This window comes from Dipodomys spectabilis, unplaced genomic scaffold (assembly GCF_019054845.1).
Source record: "Dipodomys spectabilis isolate Male_0828 unplaced genomic scaffold, ASM1905484v1 ptg000480l, whole genome shotgun sequence".
Lineage (NCBI taxonomy): Eukaryota > Metazoa > Chordata > Mammalia > Rodentia > Heteromyidae > Dipodomys > Dipodomys spectabilis.
Genome location: NW_024871157.1, coordinates 868348 through 885283, shown reverse-complemented (window position 1 = coordinate 885283; position 16936 = coordinate 868348). Strand labels below are relative to the sequence as shown.

The window sequence follows — 16936 nt, the reverse complement described above, 5'->3', positions numbered from 1 at the left end:
CCAGGCAGCTACCAACTTTTTGGTAGTTAGAGATAAGTTTTGTGGACCTCCCTGCCCAAGCTCACTTTGAGCCACAATCCTCAGATCTGTCTCCTGAGTAGCTAGGATTACAGGTGTGAGCCACCAAGTGCCCAGCCAAAAAGGATCACTCTTACAGAGTATCTCCATGAAGTTACTACTACAAGGTAAGAGAGAGAGAGAGAGAGAGAGAGAGAGAGAGAGAGAGAGAGAGAGAGAGAGAGTGTACCCAGGACTTAAACTCAGGGACAATGCCCTCTCTTGGCTTTTTTACTCAAGGCTAGAGCTCCTCCACCATTTAAGCCACACCTTCACTTCTAATATTTTTCAGGGTAATTGGGGCTAAGAGTCTTAAGGACTTTTCAGCCCAGACTGGCAAACCTCAATCTTCAGATCTCAGCCTCTTGATAGCTAGGATTAACAGAAGTGAGCCATAAGTGTCCATCTTGGAGCTCCTTTTTGAGGAAAATATTCTGTAATCGATGATGGTGACAGTTACATCACCACATACACTATACACCAAAATAGATACATATTAAAATATACTGAATTGTAAGCCAGGCACTAATAGCTCATGCCTATAATACTAGATACTCAGGAGGCTGAGATCTGAGGATTATGGGTCAAAGCTAGCCTGGGCAGAAAGGTCCAGGAAAAATGTTATCTCTAATTACCATAAAGCTGGTAGTTGCCAAACACTGATGGCTCCCACCTGTAATCCTAGCTACCAGGAAGCTGAGATCTGAAGATTGCAGTTCAAAGCCAGTCAGTGCAGGAAAGTTTAAGATTCTTATCCCCAATTAACTTCCAAACTAAGCTGAAGTGGAGCTGTGGCTCAAGTGGTAGTATTAGCCTTGAGGAAAAATAGCTCAGGCATAGTGCTCAGGCCCTAAGCTCAAGCTCCAGGACTAGTAACACAGACACAGACACAGAGGCACACACACACGCACAAGGCTTTTTAACATTAAACCACAAAAACAATTACCAAAAACAAAACAAAACAAAAAACCCACATACTTACCAGTTCTGTTTCTAGTAAGTTATTCGTATTTTCAAGTGTTCTCACACGACTGGTAGCTTCATTCAAAGCACTATCTAACTGGCCACATCTAAAAACCATACGTTCAGATTAAATTAGAAGGTAATCATTTCCCTTTAAAAGTATTATGTAAACCAAACCGATTCACCACTATGCATTACAAAGTAAATTCTCCAACGCTAAGAATGAAACTTCAGTAAAATAAATTCCCCAAAATATGATGATACTTTCATATCTGGAGAAGAGATCAGGCTAAACTATTAATATGAAAAGCTTCTTAAAAATATTAAGTAGGGAGCTTGGAAGGTGGCTCAGTGCTAGAATGCTTGCTTTGTATGCATGAGGCCCTGGGTTCCATTCCTCAGTAATACATAAGCAGAAAAAGCCAGAAGTGGTGCTGTGGTTCAAGTGGTAGAGCGCTAGCCTTGAGCTCAAGAGCTGAGGGACAGTGTACAGGCCCAGAGTTCAGTTCCCACAACCGACAAAAAAAATTAAAATAAATAAATAAGTAGGGGACTGGAAGACTGGCTGAAATGGTAGAGTGCCTACCTAGCACGCATGAGGCCAAGTTCAAACCCTAGTACTGCAAAAAGTATATATGTATTTAAAATATATATATATATTTATTTATAAAATATGCACTACTTCATGTGCTTTAGCATGTGTGAGACCCTGGGGGTTCAATACAGACAGACAAGAGAGAGGAGAGAGAGAAAGCTGAGAAAAGAAGAAAGAGAAAGAGAAAAAGGGGGGCTGGGAAGGTGGCTCAGTGGTAGAGCGCTTGCCTTGCATGCTCGAGGCCCTGGGTTCGATTCCTCAGCACCACATAAGCAAAAAGAAAAAAGCCGGAAGTGGCGTTGTGGCTCAAGTGGTAGAGCGCTTGCCTTGAGCTGAAGAGCTGAGGGACAGTGCCCAGGCCCAGAGTTCAGGCCCCACGACCGGACCCAAAAAAAAAAAAAGAAGAAGAGAGAAAGAGAGAGAGACTGATTTTGAGATTCTGAAAGGTAGAAAAGGAAGGAAGGAGAAAGAAAAAGGAAGAGGGGAGTGGGAGAGGAGAGAGGAAGGGAAGAGGCATCATGAAAAGTTCTTTCTACCTTCATGTTCATAGCAGTGTATTCACAACACACAACAGGAGGAAGCAACTCAAGTGTCCTTCAATAAATAACTAATACATATACAATATATACACACACATACATTACTTAGAGCTATGGGTTTGGATCAAGTGGTAGAATGCTTATAAGTATGAAGCCCCAATTTCAAAACTCCAATGCCACCAAAAAAATTACTTGGGGGAGGGGGGTACCAGTGGCTCATGCCTGTAATCCTAAGCTACTCAAGGAGCTAAGATCTGGGGATGGCAAGGTGGCTCAGTGGTAAAGCGCTTGCTTTGCATGCATGAGGCCTTGGGTTCGATTCCTCAGCATCTCCTAAGCAGAAAAAGCCAGAAGAGGTGCTGTCGCTCAAGTGATAGAGCACTAGCCTTGAGCTGAAGACAGCTGAAGACAGAGCTCAGGCCCAGAGTTCAGGCCCCACGACCAACAACGACAACAAAAGAAGCTAAGATCTGAGTATCATAGTTCGACACCAATAAATTACTCCAAAAAGCCAGAAGTAGAGCTATGGCTCAAGTGATAAGAGTGCTAGCCTTGAGCAAAATAAAGCTCAGGGACAGTGCCCAGGCCCTGAGTTAAAGCATCAAGGGAAAAAAAAATTACTTAAGCAAATATGTCTGCTAAAATTTCAAATGCAAATACATTTTCAAAGCATTTTACTACCACATATTATACTTATGTGGAAGAAATGCATTCAGTAACTTCATGGTAAAGTTTTACCTGTCTGTAAGAATTTGATTGGTCTTCTTCCACTCTTCAATTGTAGAAAGTTCTTTTGCCTCTAACTTCTGTTTCAAACTATTTATTTCTGATTCATAATAAGCTCGAAGATCAGCTATGTGTCGAGCATGCTTTTCCTTTAGGTTCTGCCTGATCCTGTTGGTAAGAGTAAAACATACAATTACTAGGCCAGCACATCCTCCCCTCCATCCCTAAGAGAAAACAACAGTACAGTCATTCCCGCTGGCAAAAGTACAGCCTTCCTTCTCTGTACACCCACAGAAAAGATAACGGAGGCCCCGTGCATACCATCTTCTATACATACAAGTACCCTAATTAGCTATTACTTACTAGGTACTTTCATATACCTTGTCTAAAACCTAAAAAAAAATGATAATTTTTTTGGGGGGAGGCATTGGTTGTGGGGCTGAAACTGAGGGCCTGAGCACTATCCCTGAGGTTCTTCCCTCCAGGTTTAGTGCTCTACCACTCTGAATCACAGTGTCACTTCTCCACAATCCTCAGATCCCAGCCTCCTGAGTAGCTAGGATTACCAGCCTAAGCCATCAGTGCCTAGCTTGTTATGTAACTTTGAGGCTAATAAAAAAAATCATTTTCATTATTCAATCAGATACCACAGAAAGAGCTAGGAACATTGCAAGCTATTCACTGAAATACATACGTAGACAGCACCACAGGATCGTCCATAGATGTCAAGGAAATGCATTCTGGGACACTGTTGGCTGTACTTGGAAGCTGGGACTGACCGACAGTGTTTTCTTCATCTACAGTGTTGACTGAGATATCATTACTAGTGACAGTATATAAAGAAGGAAATGTGGAACTGGTTCTACTTTCACTCTGGAACACGTTATTTTTCCAAGAGTCCACTGGTGACGCTTTCGTACTTGAAGGATATTTTGGGAATCCTGATAACTGAGAAGTGTCATTACTTCCTTGTGAAAATGAGTCGATGTCAGAGTGACCAGACATACTTGGTTGCAGAACAGAGTCTGGTGAAAAGGATATTCTGTCACCACAAGCATTCAAGAAGCCAGGTGGCTGAGTCCCGGAAAGCTGCTGATCTGGCTTCCTGTGTAATGTTGGGTCCAAAGTCAGGACCTAGAAATAAGACAGACCGCTGTAAACTTTTACCCTCAGTACTTAGGCTGTAGATCTCCAGGAGAAACAGAGCTATGAGAAAGTCAAAGTCATGAGCATCTTGCACTTCCACTAGCAGAATGATGACGTTACCTCAGGTGGATGATTTGGGTTGGAAGCAGAAGTGAGATTCCTCTCAGGTAACTGATTGTTTTCCCTTTGTTTTTTATGATAAATATCCTTCAATGATGGTAGCTTCATCTCATTACTACTTTTAGACTTAAAAGATATGAAACAAAATCATTTAAATGTTGTTATCTATGATAAACTAGCTGATTCAATATCAGCACCACAAAATTTTTTAAAGATCTTAAATAAACTGAAAAGCTAGACTGTCAGATTAATAATACAACTTCTGGAGTTAGAAATGTGACTCAAGTGGTAGAATACTAGCCTTGAGCAAAAGGAGCTTAGAGACACCCAGGCCCTGAGTTCAGGCCCCAGGATTTGCCAAAAAAAAAAAAAAAGTCTCCTAGATTTATACTCCCAAGCTAGCTTCAAACCTCAATCATTAGATCTTAGCCTTCCCAGTAGCTAGGATTATAGTCATGAGCCATTAGTACCCAGCTTCAACATAAAAACTGAGCACCAAGGCTTTCCATACCTTGTTAAAGAAATCCTGGGACTGGGAATTGGCTTAGTGGTAGAGTGCTTATCTAGCATGCATGAAGCCCTGGGTTTGATTCCTCAGTACCATATAAACAGAAAAAGCTGGAAGTGGCGCTGTGGCTCAAGTGTTAAGAGTGCTAGCCATGAGCAAAAGAAGCTCAGGGACAGTGCCCAGGCCCTAAGTTCAAGCCCCCAAACTGGCAAAGAATGGGAACTTCTTCATACAACTACTTAAAGATAATAATAATAATAATAAATATTTTTTAAAAACGAAAGGAAGGAAGGAAGGAAGAAAGAAAGAAAGAAAGATCCTGAAGCCAAGCATGATGGCTAACCCCTATAACCCTAGCGATTTAGGAGGCTGAGAATAAAAGGATCACTGTTGGAAGACAGCCTGAGGAATGAAGTTTACAAGACTATCTCACTAGAAAAAGCTGGACAAGATAGCACATGCTTGCCATCTCAGCTACTGCAGAATAAAATTTTAAAAAGTGGACTGTGATCTAAGTATGAACTATGCCAAAAGCAAAACCTATCTCAAAATAGTCAGTGCAAACAAGGGCTGAAGGTATAACTTAGCAGTAGCAAGAAAAAGGGCAGGTTCAAATCCCAGCACTACTAGAAAATATAAATGTTAAATCACCAATGCTCTTGGTACCTTGGAAGAAGACACAAGGTAAAACTTTATTAAAAGAGAAGTGTAAGTTTCTGTAGGTGACATTTTAGCAATTTTATTTTGCTTTTTTTGTTTTTTTTTTTGGTCAGTCATGGGGCTTGAATTCAGGGCCTGGGTGCGGTCCTTGAGCTCTTTCACTCAAGACCCTCACTCTGTTACTTGAGCCATAGCTCCATTTCCAGTTTTCTGATGGCTAGTTGGAGATAAGATTCTCACAAATTTTCCTTCCCAGGCTGGCTTCAAACCGAAATCCTCAGACCTTAGCTTCCTGAGTAGCTATTTTTTTTTTTTTTGGGGGGTCCAGTCGTGGGGCCTGAACTCTGGGCCTGGGCACTGTCCCTCAGCTCTTTAGCTCAAGGCTAGCGCTTTACCACTTGAGCCACAGTGCCACTTCCGGCTTTTTTCTTTTTGCTTATGTGGTGCTGAGGAATCGAACCCAGGACCTCGAGTATGCCAGGCAAGAGCTCTACCACTGAGCCACCTTCCCAGCCCCCTGAGTAGCTACTGATTACAGATGTGAACGACCAGTGCCCAGCTTGCTTATTTATTTATTTATTTATTGCCAGTTGTGGGGCCTGCACTCTGGGCCTGAGCGCTGTCCCTCAGCTCTTCAGCTCAAGGCTAGTGCTTTTCCACTTGAGCCACAGTACAACTTCGGGCTTTTTCTGCGTATGTGGTGCTGAGGAATTGAACCCAGGGCCTCATGCATGCAAGGCAAGCACTCTACCACTGAGCCATCTTCCCAGCCCCTGCTTTTTATTTTTAATATGTAAAAGTCACATGATAATAATCTTCATTTAAGTCTAAAATCTCCACAAGAATAAAATATATCCAGGTGCCAGTGGCTCAGGCCTGTAATCCTAGCTACTCAGGAGGCTGAGATCTGAGGATCACGGTTTAAAGCCAAACCAAGCCTGGGGAAGGAAAGACCGTGAGACTGTTATCTTCAATAAGCCACTCAGAAAACTGGAAGTGGTGCCGTGGATCAAGTGGTAAGAGATCTCACCTTGAGCTGAAGAGCTGAGGGACAGCTTTCAGGCCCAGAGTTCAAGCCCCATGACAAAAAATAAATAAATAAACAAACAAATAAATAAAATATAAATTCTATGTGAAAAGAAAGTACAATGGTTTAATTCATAAATTTTTAGAAGAATATGAAGTAGGTTGTCTTAAAAGTAATGGTATTGGGGCTAGGAAGGTGGCTCAGTGGTAAAGTGCTTGCCTTGCATGCATGCACCCTGGGTTCGATTCCTTAGTACCACATAAGCAGAAAAAGCTGAAAGTGGCAGGAAAGTCCATAAGACTCTTATCTCCAATAAACTACTCAGAAAAAGCCAGAGGTGGTATTGTAGCTCAAGCAGTGGAGCGCTAGCCTTGAGTACTAAGAAACTCAGGGATGGCACCCAGCCCCCAAGTTCAAGTCCCAGGACCTGCAAAATAATTAATAATTACTGGTATCTTAGATTCAATTAATAGTATTTATTAATATTCAAGACCCAGTAATGAAGTAAGACATGTAACTACAAAGTCTATGAAGAGTCAATCTCTTTCACAATTCCATCACCCTTAAAATCATTATCTCTTGTGTACACATATGCATTTATGCATACATCTACCTAGCTATCTAGCTATCTGTCTGTCTGTCTATACAGATCTGGGGAAGAAAACTGGGCAGAGGGAGGACCCTCACAGATAGTAGGCAATTAATTGCTCTCCCATTGGGAAATATCTCCAGCCCTCTTTTCTCCTTGTGTTCATCCTCTCCTTTGTTTTGTATTAGTTTCTGTTGCTTTCTGGGCCTCTGATGTTTACTAGTAACTGTTGTCCCACAGTCCCATCTGTTCTCATGTCACGCATTTTATATCTTCTCTTTTTTCCCAAATCTACTCATTATCTGATCAAAATACACAAATAGGAAATGTATATCAATATACAAATAACAAAGTTTCATTTCTTTGCTTTGAACCAAATATTTATATTATTATTATTATTATTATTATTGCACAGGTCCTAGGGCTTGTACTCAGGGCGTAGGCATTGTCCCTTAGCTTTTTTACTCAAGGCTAGCTTACCACTTAAGCCATAGTTCCACTTCTGGCTTTTTGATAGTTAATTGAAGATAAGAATCTCATGGCCTTTTTTTGCCTGGGCTAGCTTTGAACTACGATCCTCAGATCTCAACTTGCAGAGTAGCTATAATTACAGGCCACCACTGCCTAGCTTTAATTATACTAAGATCACATAATTCTTCTAAGATCACATAAGGGAAAAATGACAGGTTTTTCTCTGTGTGTGTGTGAAAGAGAGAGAGAGAGAGAGAGAGAGATTAGGGCTTGGCCTCTCTTAGCTTTTCCCGACTCTACCACTTGAGCCTCTCACTCTCAGCTTTTTCCCTTACTCTATCACTTGAGCCATGACTCCATTTTCAGCTTTTTGCTGATTAACTCAGGATTTGTTTGCCAGGCTCTGAACCACTGTCCTCAGATCTCAGCCTTTGGAGTTGCTATGAGTACAGTTATAAGCCACTGGCATGCAGCTAGAGACCACATTTGAAAGGAGGTGAGAATAACTTTAAGCTCATGTTTTTTTTGTTTCCTTTTTTTTTTTTTTTTTTGTCAGTCATGGAGCCTGAACTCTGGGCCTGGGCACTGTCCCTGAACTCCAGCTCAAAGCCAGCACTCTACCACTTGAGCCACAGTGCCACTTCCAGGTTTTTCTGCTTATGTGGTGCTGAGGAATTGAACCCAGGGCCTCATGCATGCAAGGCAAGCACTCTACCACTGAGCCACCTTCCCAGCCCCCTTTGTTTCCTTTTTTTGATTGTGGGGCCTGAACTCTAGGCCTGGGTGCTGTCCCTCAGCTCAAGGCTAATGCTCTACCACTTGGCCACAGTGCCACTTCTGGCTTTTTCTGCTTATGTGGTACTGAGGAATGGAACCCAGGGCCTCATGCATGCTAGTCAAGCACTCTACCACTGAGCCACCTTCCCAGCCCCAAGCTCATGCTTTTTCTAGAGTACTAGAAGTTACAAAACACACTGTATACTACCATATTTAACTACAATTGTAAAACACAAAATATGCACAAGATAACGTACTTTCACAGTGATTACCTGGCCTGGAGAGCTCTCTGCAGAGGAGGAACATGAAAATGCCTTCTGTAAAGCTTCAGGCAAAGAGCAATGCATGTCCTTCTCTTCCAGTTTCCAGTAACTGAGTCCTGATGGGCACCAACATGTTGAACACAAGGGAAAAGAACAAAACCATCCTCAGAATAACTTATTTCCAATAGGAAGGAACTAGTTCTGGCTTAGCTGGTTGTAGCAAGCTGAATTTTATTGGGGAAGTCACATGAATGTTTTACCATGCAAGGAGCCCAACTTAATAATGCAAATACTTAAAAATGATTTTTTTTTTGTCGGTCATGGGGCTTGAACTCTGGACCTGGGCATTGTCCCTCAGCTCCTTAGCTCAAGGCTAGTGCTCTATCACTTGAGCCATTTCGGGTTTTCTGCTGGTTTAGTGGAGGTAAGAGTCTCATGGACTTCCCTGCCAGGCTGGCTTTGAACCATGATCCCAGCCTCCTGAGTAGCTAGGATTATAGGCATGGAGCCACCAACACCCAGCTAAAACTGAAATATTAAAAGCCAAATGAATTAGGTCAGCTTAAAATACATTTTAAAACAAACAATTTCTTTACCACTAATACAGACTTACATAGAATCAGTGTGAAGAGTTCAATAATTCAAGTATCTATTAATTGTGTGCCTGGCTGGGAGGCAGGAGGACTGAGACCTGAACACATGAGGGTGAACAAGTTGCCAAGTACTCTCTGCTTAAACGTTCTCTGCTGCAGCAGAGAGGAAGAGGACAGAGAGGTAATGAGGATCGGCCCACGGGGACTTATGGGCCTGAGGGTCACATGCCATAATTTATCCTTTGTCATGGCTCTGGCTATTGTGCTGAGAACAGACCAGAGGGAGCACGGTGGTGGCAGGGAGGTTGTCACAAAGCAACCAAGTGACACACGAGGGGCTACGTGAAGGTGATGAAAAGAGGTTAGACTCTGGAAATTTCTATAATGCAAAGCTAACTGACACTGATGAGCTGGATGTGAGAAGTGACGAGGGAGGGGCAAGTGGGGGAGAGGAGTCTCTATAAAAAGCCAGAAAAACTAGAATAGCCTCCATGGAGAGCAAAGAATATCTTACAAAGGGTTTCAACTTACTAATTCATTTATAACAATGGAAAAAGGCTAGATGATTTTTGCAAATGTTTGTACAAAATTAATACTTCTGGGGGGGAGGGGAGATGGGAAGGGATGGGAAGGGATGGGAAGGGGAAACAAAGGAGGAGGCAACAAAAAAATAAAAATTTAAAAAATATTAATACTTCTTCCTTCTGTCCTACAGAACTTGTGGCACAAATTAAGGAAGTAAGAAAGTTACAACTCACACCTGAAATCCTAGCTACTCAGGAGGCTGAGATGTAAGGATCACCATTCAAAGCCAGCCTGGGCAGGAAAGTCCATGAGACTCTTATCTCTAATTAACTACCAGAAAAACTGGAAGTGGTACAGTGGCTCAAGTGGTAGAGCACTTGCCTTGAGCTGAAGAACTGAAGGATAGGACCCAGGCCCAGAGTTCAAGCTCCATGACAGACAAAAAAAAAAGAAGAAAGTTATAGCTACCAGAGGAACACCACACACAGTCTATTTACAGAATCTACACCAGTATACATACATATTCTCATTCTGTAGTTACAAAATACAGGAAAAATTTCTAAACATATGTACCCCCCCAAACATACATCTTTAAAAATTTAAGTTTCATACCTGTTCCTGAATCAGACACCCAAGAATTTGGACTTTCATCTGGCTTACTGAGGTAAAAAGAACAAGGATGTGGAGCAGCAGCAAAATCAGACTGCAATTCAAGAAAGAAAATGATTGTCAGCAAACTAAAATCCAAGAGATTCACCCTGCTGACCTAGGAAAGTGCTCTGCCACTAATCTGCTGCCCTAGCTAAAAAGTCTTACCAATTCAGTTTTATCATTATAACTTCAATAAATCACACCAACTCAGAGGACTACAAATCAATAATGTAAATCTTAAGTAGTTGTTTACCTGTCTGGATTTCTATAGCACTTAAGTAACTAGAGTAGTAGAAGTCAAATACTTGCAGGTAAAATATTTAGTCTTGCCACAATTCTAAGAACAAAGTTCAGCGCCCTGGATGGATCCACACTGGGCTCCCTGCACACAGCTTCTGGCTGCACAACAAAGGACAAGCAAGGGAGAAAGCAGAATACAAATAAAAGCAGGAGAGTATGTGGAGGGAGTGACACTGACTAGAATACTGTGTAAACATGTATGGTAATAGAATAATGAAATCTCCCCCTTCATAACTAATAGAAGCTAATCAAATACACAAATAAATGTAAAGCCTTAGAGCCAAAGAAACTAGCCTAACCCTAGCACGAGGGCCTATTATCTTCATAACTGTCTAGTGCCTTGTTTACTAGAAACACCCATGAAATCCTTCAGCCTGTTAAATGAAAGTTTCAGTAGTCCAAGACAAAGGGCCAAGGAAACAAAGCACAATGTGAGCTCTGGAAAACTCTAATGCTAAACAACGCAGTATCAAGATGCACTTAAATAAGACAGCAGGGTACTAAAAAAAAAATTCAATCCAAAGAGAAATTTGAAAAGGATGAAACTGAAAACAATGGGAAAGAAAAATGTTCAAATAAAGGGGAAAGTTCCTACTTTTGTGAAACCAGACTGTGCAGGTAGGAAAAGTGCCACCTCAAGACCATTTCAAGTTCAGAAATAGAAAAGCAACTTGATTTCTCCAAATGACTTAATAACAGGAAAATCATTGCCCTAGAGAAAAAGGAACATTTAAAGGGAGGAAAGACTCAGAGGGAATCATCTCCTGCTCTAAGTTTCCAGGCTGCCCTTCTGGCCTCCAGGTGAAATATGCTGTCAGAAGGCATTTCTCAGCGGACCGCCAGGTGGCAGCAGCTGACAAAATTTGCCACTGCAATGAGAGGCAGAAAGCTGGGACAGAACAGCTGTTTCCAGGTGGATTAACCATCACAATCACCCAGGGAGTTTCTAAAACCCCTCACACACAGATTAGGCCCTCCACCGAAGCAATGAGCCCATCTGGGATGATAGGCAGAGTAAGTATGGTATTAAATCTTCTCAAGTAACTCCAAAATGCAATCAATTTTGGAAACCACTGAACCACTTCAGATAGACAGTTATAAACACAGAAGATAACAAGAATTTACTAAATCTAGTGAGAACACAACCATAAGCCCAATGTAGACATGTCTTAGGGTTGTGGATGTAGCTCATGGCAAAACACATGCTTAAAATGTGAACCAGGCCCTGGGTTCAATGCCCAGCACCAAAAAAAAAAAAAAGGTACAAGCTGGGCATTGGGGCACACGTGTATAATCCTAGCACTTGGAAGACAGATGCCAAAGGATCAAGAGTTCAAGGCTAAGCCAGGCATTGGTAGCTCACTCCTGTAATCCTAGCTATTCAAGAGGTTAAGGTCTGAGGATTTTGGTTCAAAGCCAGTCCAGATAGGAAAAGTCCATGGCAGGAAAGTCCATGAGGCTCTTATCTCCAATGAACCACCAGAAAAATGGAAGTGGCACTGCGGTGTGAAAAATCTCAGGGTCAGCACATAGGCCCTGACTTCAAGCCCCATGATTGGCCAACAAATTTAAAAAAAAAAAAAGGAGTACAAGGCTAGTCTGAGGTCTATAAACAAATCCTGAATTAGAGGGGAGAGGAGAAGGGAGCTTCCAGTCATAAAAATGAAATAAACTACGACGTAGAAGAACATTCTCCATGTAAACCCACTGCAATAAAAGGCAGTTTTTTACCTCAGTCTGCATATTATCATATTAAACAAAGACATTATTGAATGTTTTGGGCAATGCTGAGGTTTGAACTCAGGGCCTCATGTTTGCTAGGGTTAGAGGTATGGCTAAAATGATAAGAGTACCAGCAGAGCAAGCAAACTATGCAACTGTGAGGTCCTGAGTTTAAACTCCAATGGCAGAACAACAACAACAAAAAGCCTTAGAGACATGGAAACAAATTAACGACAATGTAGACATAGGAAACCTGATTGTCAGTAGCCAGTTACCAGGGAAAAAATGATGTATCACCTACTTTCTCAACAGGAGATTTTCTGCTTTGCTCGGGCCCTTGCTTAGATCTTGAGCCTCCATCTTCTACTTGTGTTCTCTTTGGCTGGTTCTGTTTCAGCTTTTGTGCCCATGAGGTTATTGATTTACTAGTCAACAAAAGAAAATCACTTTTTTCTATGCTGTTCTTCACTTCTGAGGGCAAACACAACAAAAGCTGCCTTCATGCAGAAATGCTTTGTTTTTCTCCATAGAACCCTGATAGCTTTCTAGCTGATTTACCTAAATTTTTAAAAGCTTTTTATTACTAAAGGCTAAGTAAACAAAATGACTAACAGTAATTAATACATAGTAGCCACAGAATATATCAAAAGCCACCACTCTGGTCCCCTCAAGTATTAATCTCCACAGTGAGAGAACATTTGTTGGCATGGACTAGTAATGATACTAGTTTTACTATATAGCCAAGTATGTTATTTTTGATGATACATTTCAGAGACATAAAAATAATTTTTAGGGGCTGGGAAGATGGCTCAGTGGTAGAGTGCTTGCCTTGCATGCATGGGGCCCTGGGTTCAATTCTTCAGCACCACATAAGCAGAAAAAGCCAGAAGTGGCTCTGTGGTTGTAGAGAGCTAGCTTTGAGCTGAAGAGCTGAGGGATAGTGCCCAGGCCCAGAGTTCAGGCCCTACGACTGGCAAAAAATAAAGTAACAATAATAGTAATAATAATAATATTTAGAGCTGAGTGCCGGTGGCTCACTCCTATAATCCTAGCTATTGAGAAGGCTGACATCTGAGGATCGAGGTTCAAAGCCAGCCCAGACAGGAAAGTCCCTAAGACTCTTATCTCCAGTAAATCACTCAGAAAACTAGAAGTGGACTGGGAATGTGGCTTAGTGGCAGAGTGCTTGCCTAGCATGCATGAAGCCATGGGTTCAATTCCTCAGTACCACATATACAGAAAAAGCCAGAAGTGGTGGATGGCTCAAGGGGTAGAGCACTAGCCTTGAACAAAAAAAAGAAGCTCAGGATCAGTGCCCAGGCTCTGAGATCAAGCCCCAAGACTAGCAAAAAAAAAAAAAAAAAAAAGCCAAGGGTTTTCAATATCTGGAGCTTGAGAGGCACAACACAGGCCAATGTCTATTTTTGTTTCAAATCACATGAACATTAACAATCCTATACTGTTTTTCTTTTTTGTCGGTCCAGGGGCCTGAACTCTGGATCTGGGCACTGCCCCTCAGCTCTTCAGCTCAAGGCAGTCTAGCGCTTGAGCCAAAGTAGCACTTCTGGCTTTTTCTGCTTATGTGGTACTGAGGAATCGAACCTAGGGCCTCATGCATGGAAGGCAAGCACTTTACCACTGAGCCACCTTCCCAGCCAGAGTGATTTCTGAGTGATTTTTTTTTTGTTGGTTGTGGGTCTTGAACTCAGGGCCTAGGCACTGACCTTGAGCTCTGTTTAATAGCAAAACTGATTGTAATGAAAAAAAACTGAGTGATTTAAGTGGCAAAACTGATACATGTTCAAATACATCTCATTCTAATGAAGCCCAATGAAAAAGAACTTTGTTTACTAGATTCTAAATATAACAAGCCAACTCCCTTCAAATGATCAGTGCAATTCTACTTACTTGTTTGTTTTTCTACTGTATACTTCAGAAATCTTATTTTCACCAAGAAAATTATGTTCAAATTCACCAAGAAATGTAGAATCATCTTTCTTTAAAGATGCACTAAACTCTTCAGGGGTCTGAGTGTAAAAAGTCCTGTTTCCTGCACCACCTCCAGGTGACTCTGTTTGTACAACAGGTGTTCCATATTGGCCCTGAGAAGCACTCCTGTGCTCCATGAGTTCCGTGGGGCCTTTAGATTTGTAGGTATTCAATTCTGAGACACAAAAGGTGCCATACCCGCTGCTCACAGAGCTACTGTCCGCACTGGAGTCTGGTTGCGCCATGCAAGCTTCCTGCTGCAGCTCAGGTTCCTTGGGCTCAGGGTAACTAATAACAGACTCATCTCTCTCACTGTTTTCAGAGACAAAACCCATCTGACCTTCCGAGGATACTTGTTTGCTAGAAGAATTTCTCTTGCAGGAAGCCCAGGAAACATTACTGGTCTGTAACTTGACTAAATTTCTTATTTCCTCCTGTATTCTCTGGGAACAAAATGTATAAATTTGGGTAAGAGAGTATATTAAGCAGCACATGTTTATAAATACTAGGAAATTAGCATTTTTAAGATATGATGTGCCTCTAAATATGACACTTCATCTTTTAGTTTATAAATAAAATAATGAATTAGTTTTCTGAAAATCTTACAAATAAATCAATATAAATGACAACTTACTTGAATTTGGTTGTGGAATTGTTCCTGCTGAGCAACTATCTGTTCCTGGCATTGCTTTTCCACCAAACGGAACAACTGTAACCACCTAGTCTATGAAATTATAAAATATCTTAGTTAAAAATGAGTAACCCAGTAGTTCATAGAAAAATCCACCAGTGAGAAACAGACTTTTTCCCTAATTTCTCCTGTATTCTCAACTTTCTCTGATCCACTGATCATTAAAGAATTATCTTTTGGAATTTTTGTTGTTTTTTTTTTTTTTTTTGGGGGGGGGTCTGGTCGTGGGGCCTGAACTCTGGGCCTGGGCACTGTCCCTCAGCTCTTCAGCTCAAGGCTAGCACTCTACCACTTGAGCCACAGCACCACTTCCAGCTTTTTTCTTTTTGCTTATGTGGTGCTGAGGAATCGAACCCAGGGCCTCAGGCATGCAAGGCAAGCGCTCTACCACTGAGCCACCTTCCCAGCCCCTCTTTTGGAATTTTTTTGAAGGGGTAGTTTTCTTTAAAGAAAGTGCTATCTACCATATGAGCCACACTTCCACCCCTAGAGAAATAGCCTTTAAGGAAAAAAACTTTCAAGGGCTGTCTGAAAAGATACAGTAGGGCTGGGAAGGTGGCTCAGTGGTAGAGCGCTTGCCTTGTATGCATGAGACCCTGGGTTCGATTCCTCAGCACCACATAAGCAGGAAAAAAAAAACCGGAAGTGGCGCTGTGGCTCAAGTGATAGCGCACTAGCCTTGAGCTGAAGAGCTGAGGGACAGTGCCCAGGCCCAGAGTTCAGGCCCCGTGACCAGACCCTCCCCCCCCCAAAAAAAAACGATAAAGTACTAGAGCACTTGTAGAGTAAGTCAGCTCAAACCCTAGCACTTCTAAAAAAGAAAAGTAGTATAAACCAAATTAAAGTTACATATAATTTAGTTGCAGGTGTGGCTCAAGTAATAAAGTATTTGCCTAGCAAGCTCAAGACCCTGATTCAAACCCTAGTAATATCAAAAATAATAAAATACATAATTAATGTGAAAATGCAAGAATATAAGCTTAACCTTCTTATGTAACCTATAGTCTACTCTGGGTGAAGCTAAAGGTTCCAGTAAATCTTATTTTTCAAATAGCATCTTTACTTTGTATGCCCACTCTTTTTCTTTTTCTTTTCTTTCTTTTTCTTCTTGTCAGTCAAAGGGCTTGCCTGGGTACTGTCCCTGAGCTTTTATGCTTTTAAGGTTAGTGCTGTATCAATTTGAACCATAGCTCCACTTCCGGTTTTCTGGTGGTTAATTAGAGATAACTCTCTTGAACTTTCCTACCCTGGCTGACTTAGAACTCAGATCTCAACTTCTTGAGTAGTTAGGATTACAAGCATGAGCCACTGGTGCCGGCTTTTTTCTTTTTGCTTATGTTGTGCTGAGGAATCGAACCCAGGGCCTCATGCATGCAAAGCAAGCACTCTACCACTGAGCCACCTTCCCATCCCCCAAAAATACTTTTGATCACCTTTTTCAAATTTGTTTAACGTTATTCACCCAATTAATAGGCTTGACCCTGTGTACCTTTATAATAACAATTAATAGGCTTGACCCTCTGTACCTTTATAATAACAAATTTTTTAGAATGAGTATATATACTTAAAAGCTGAATCCACTTGAGCACCTAACAGTCAGTCTGGAAAGAAATTTCTTTCTTTTTTTTTTTTTTTGATCGGTTGTGGGGTTTGAACTCTGAGCCTGGGCGCTGCCCCTCAGCTCTTCAACTCAAGGCTAGTGCTCTACCACATGAACCACAGTGCCACTTCCGGCTTTTTCTGTTTATGTGGTGCTGAGGAATTGAACCCAGAGCCTCATACATGCAAGGCAAGCATTCTACCACTGAGCCACCTTCCCAGCCCCTGGAAAGAAATTTCTAATAATTTAGTGCTCAGTAGAAATACACTTGTCCACAAAACAAAATGAAATAAAATACCTCACAGTTTTTCCAAAGTTCTGAATCAGTCTTCCCACTGCTCTGTAGCTCTTGCATCAAAGAGGTTAGGATGTCGGTTGCCCCTTGAATGACAGACAGTCTAGTCTTCCCTGAGAAAGAGGATAC

At 41.6% G+C, this 16936-nt stretch overlaps 1 protein-coding gene across 1 annotated transcript in view; it reads right to left on the bottom strand.

Annotated features, from left to right (window-relative positions):
* Positions 1-16936, bottom strand: part of Mphosph9 (M-phase phosphoprotein 9) — a 43757-nt gene that overhangs the window by 19713 nt on the left and 7108 nt on the right. Inside the window, exons 2-11 of the mRNA XM_042669086.1 lie at positions 16811-16920; positions 14856-14945; positions 14141-14664; positions 12534-12657; positions 10172-10262; positions 8436-8557; positions 4147-4272; positions 3575-4014; positions 2893-3048; positions 1040-1127 (exon numbers count right to left, since the gene is read on the bottom strand). Of these exons, the coding sequence (XP_042525020.1) occupies positions 1040-1127; positions 2893-3048; positions 3575-4014; positions 4147-4272; positions 8436-8557; positions 10172-10262; positions 12534-12657; positions 14141-14664; positions 14856-14945; positions 16811-16867 (1818 nt within the window). The 5' untranslated portion in view covers positions 16868-16920. The remainder of the gene's footprint in view (positions 1-1039; positions 1128-2892; positions 3049-3574; positions 4015-4146; positions 4273-8435; positions 8558-10171; positions 10263-12533; positions 12658-14140; positions 14665-14855; positions 14946-16810; positions 16921-16936) is intronic.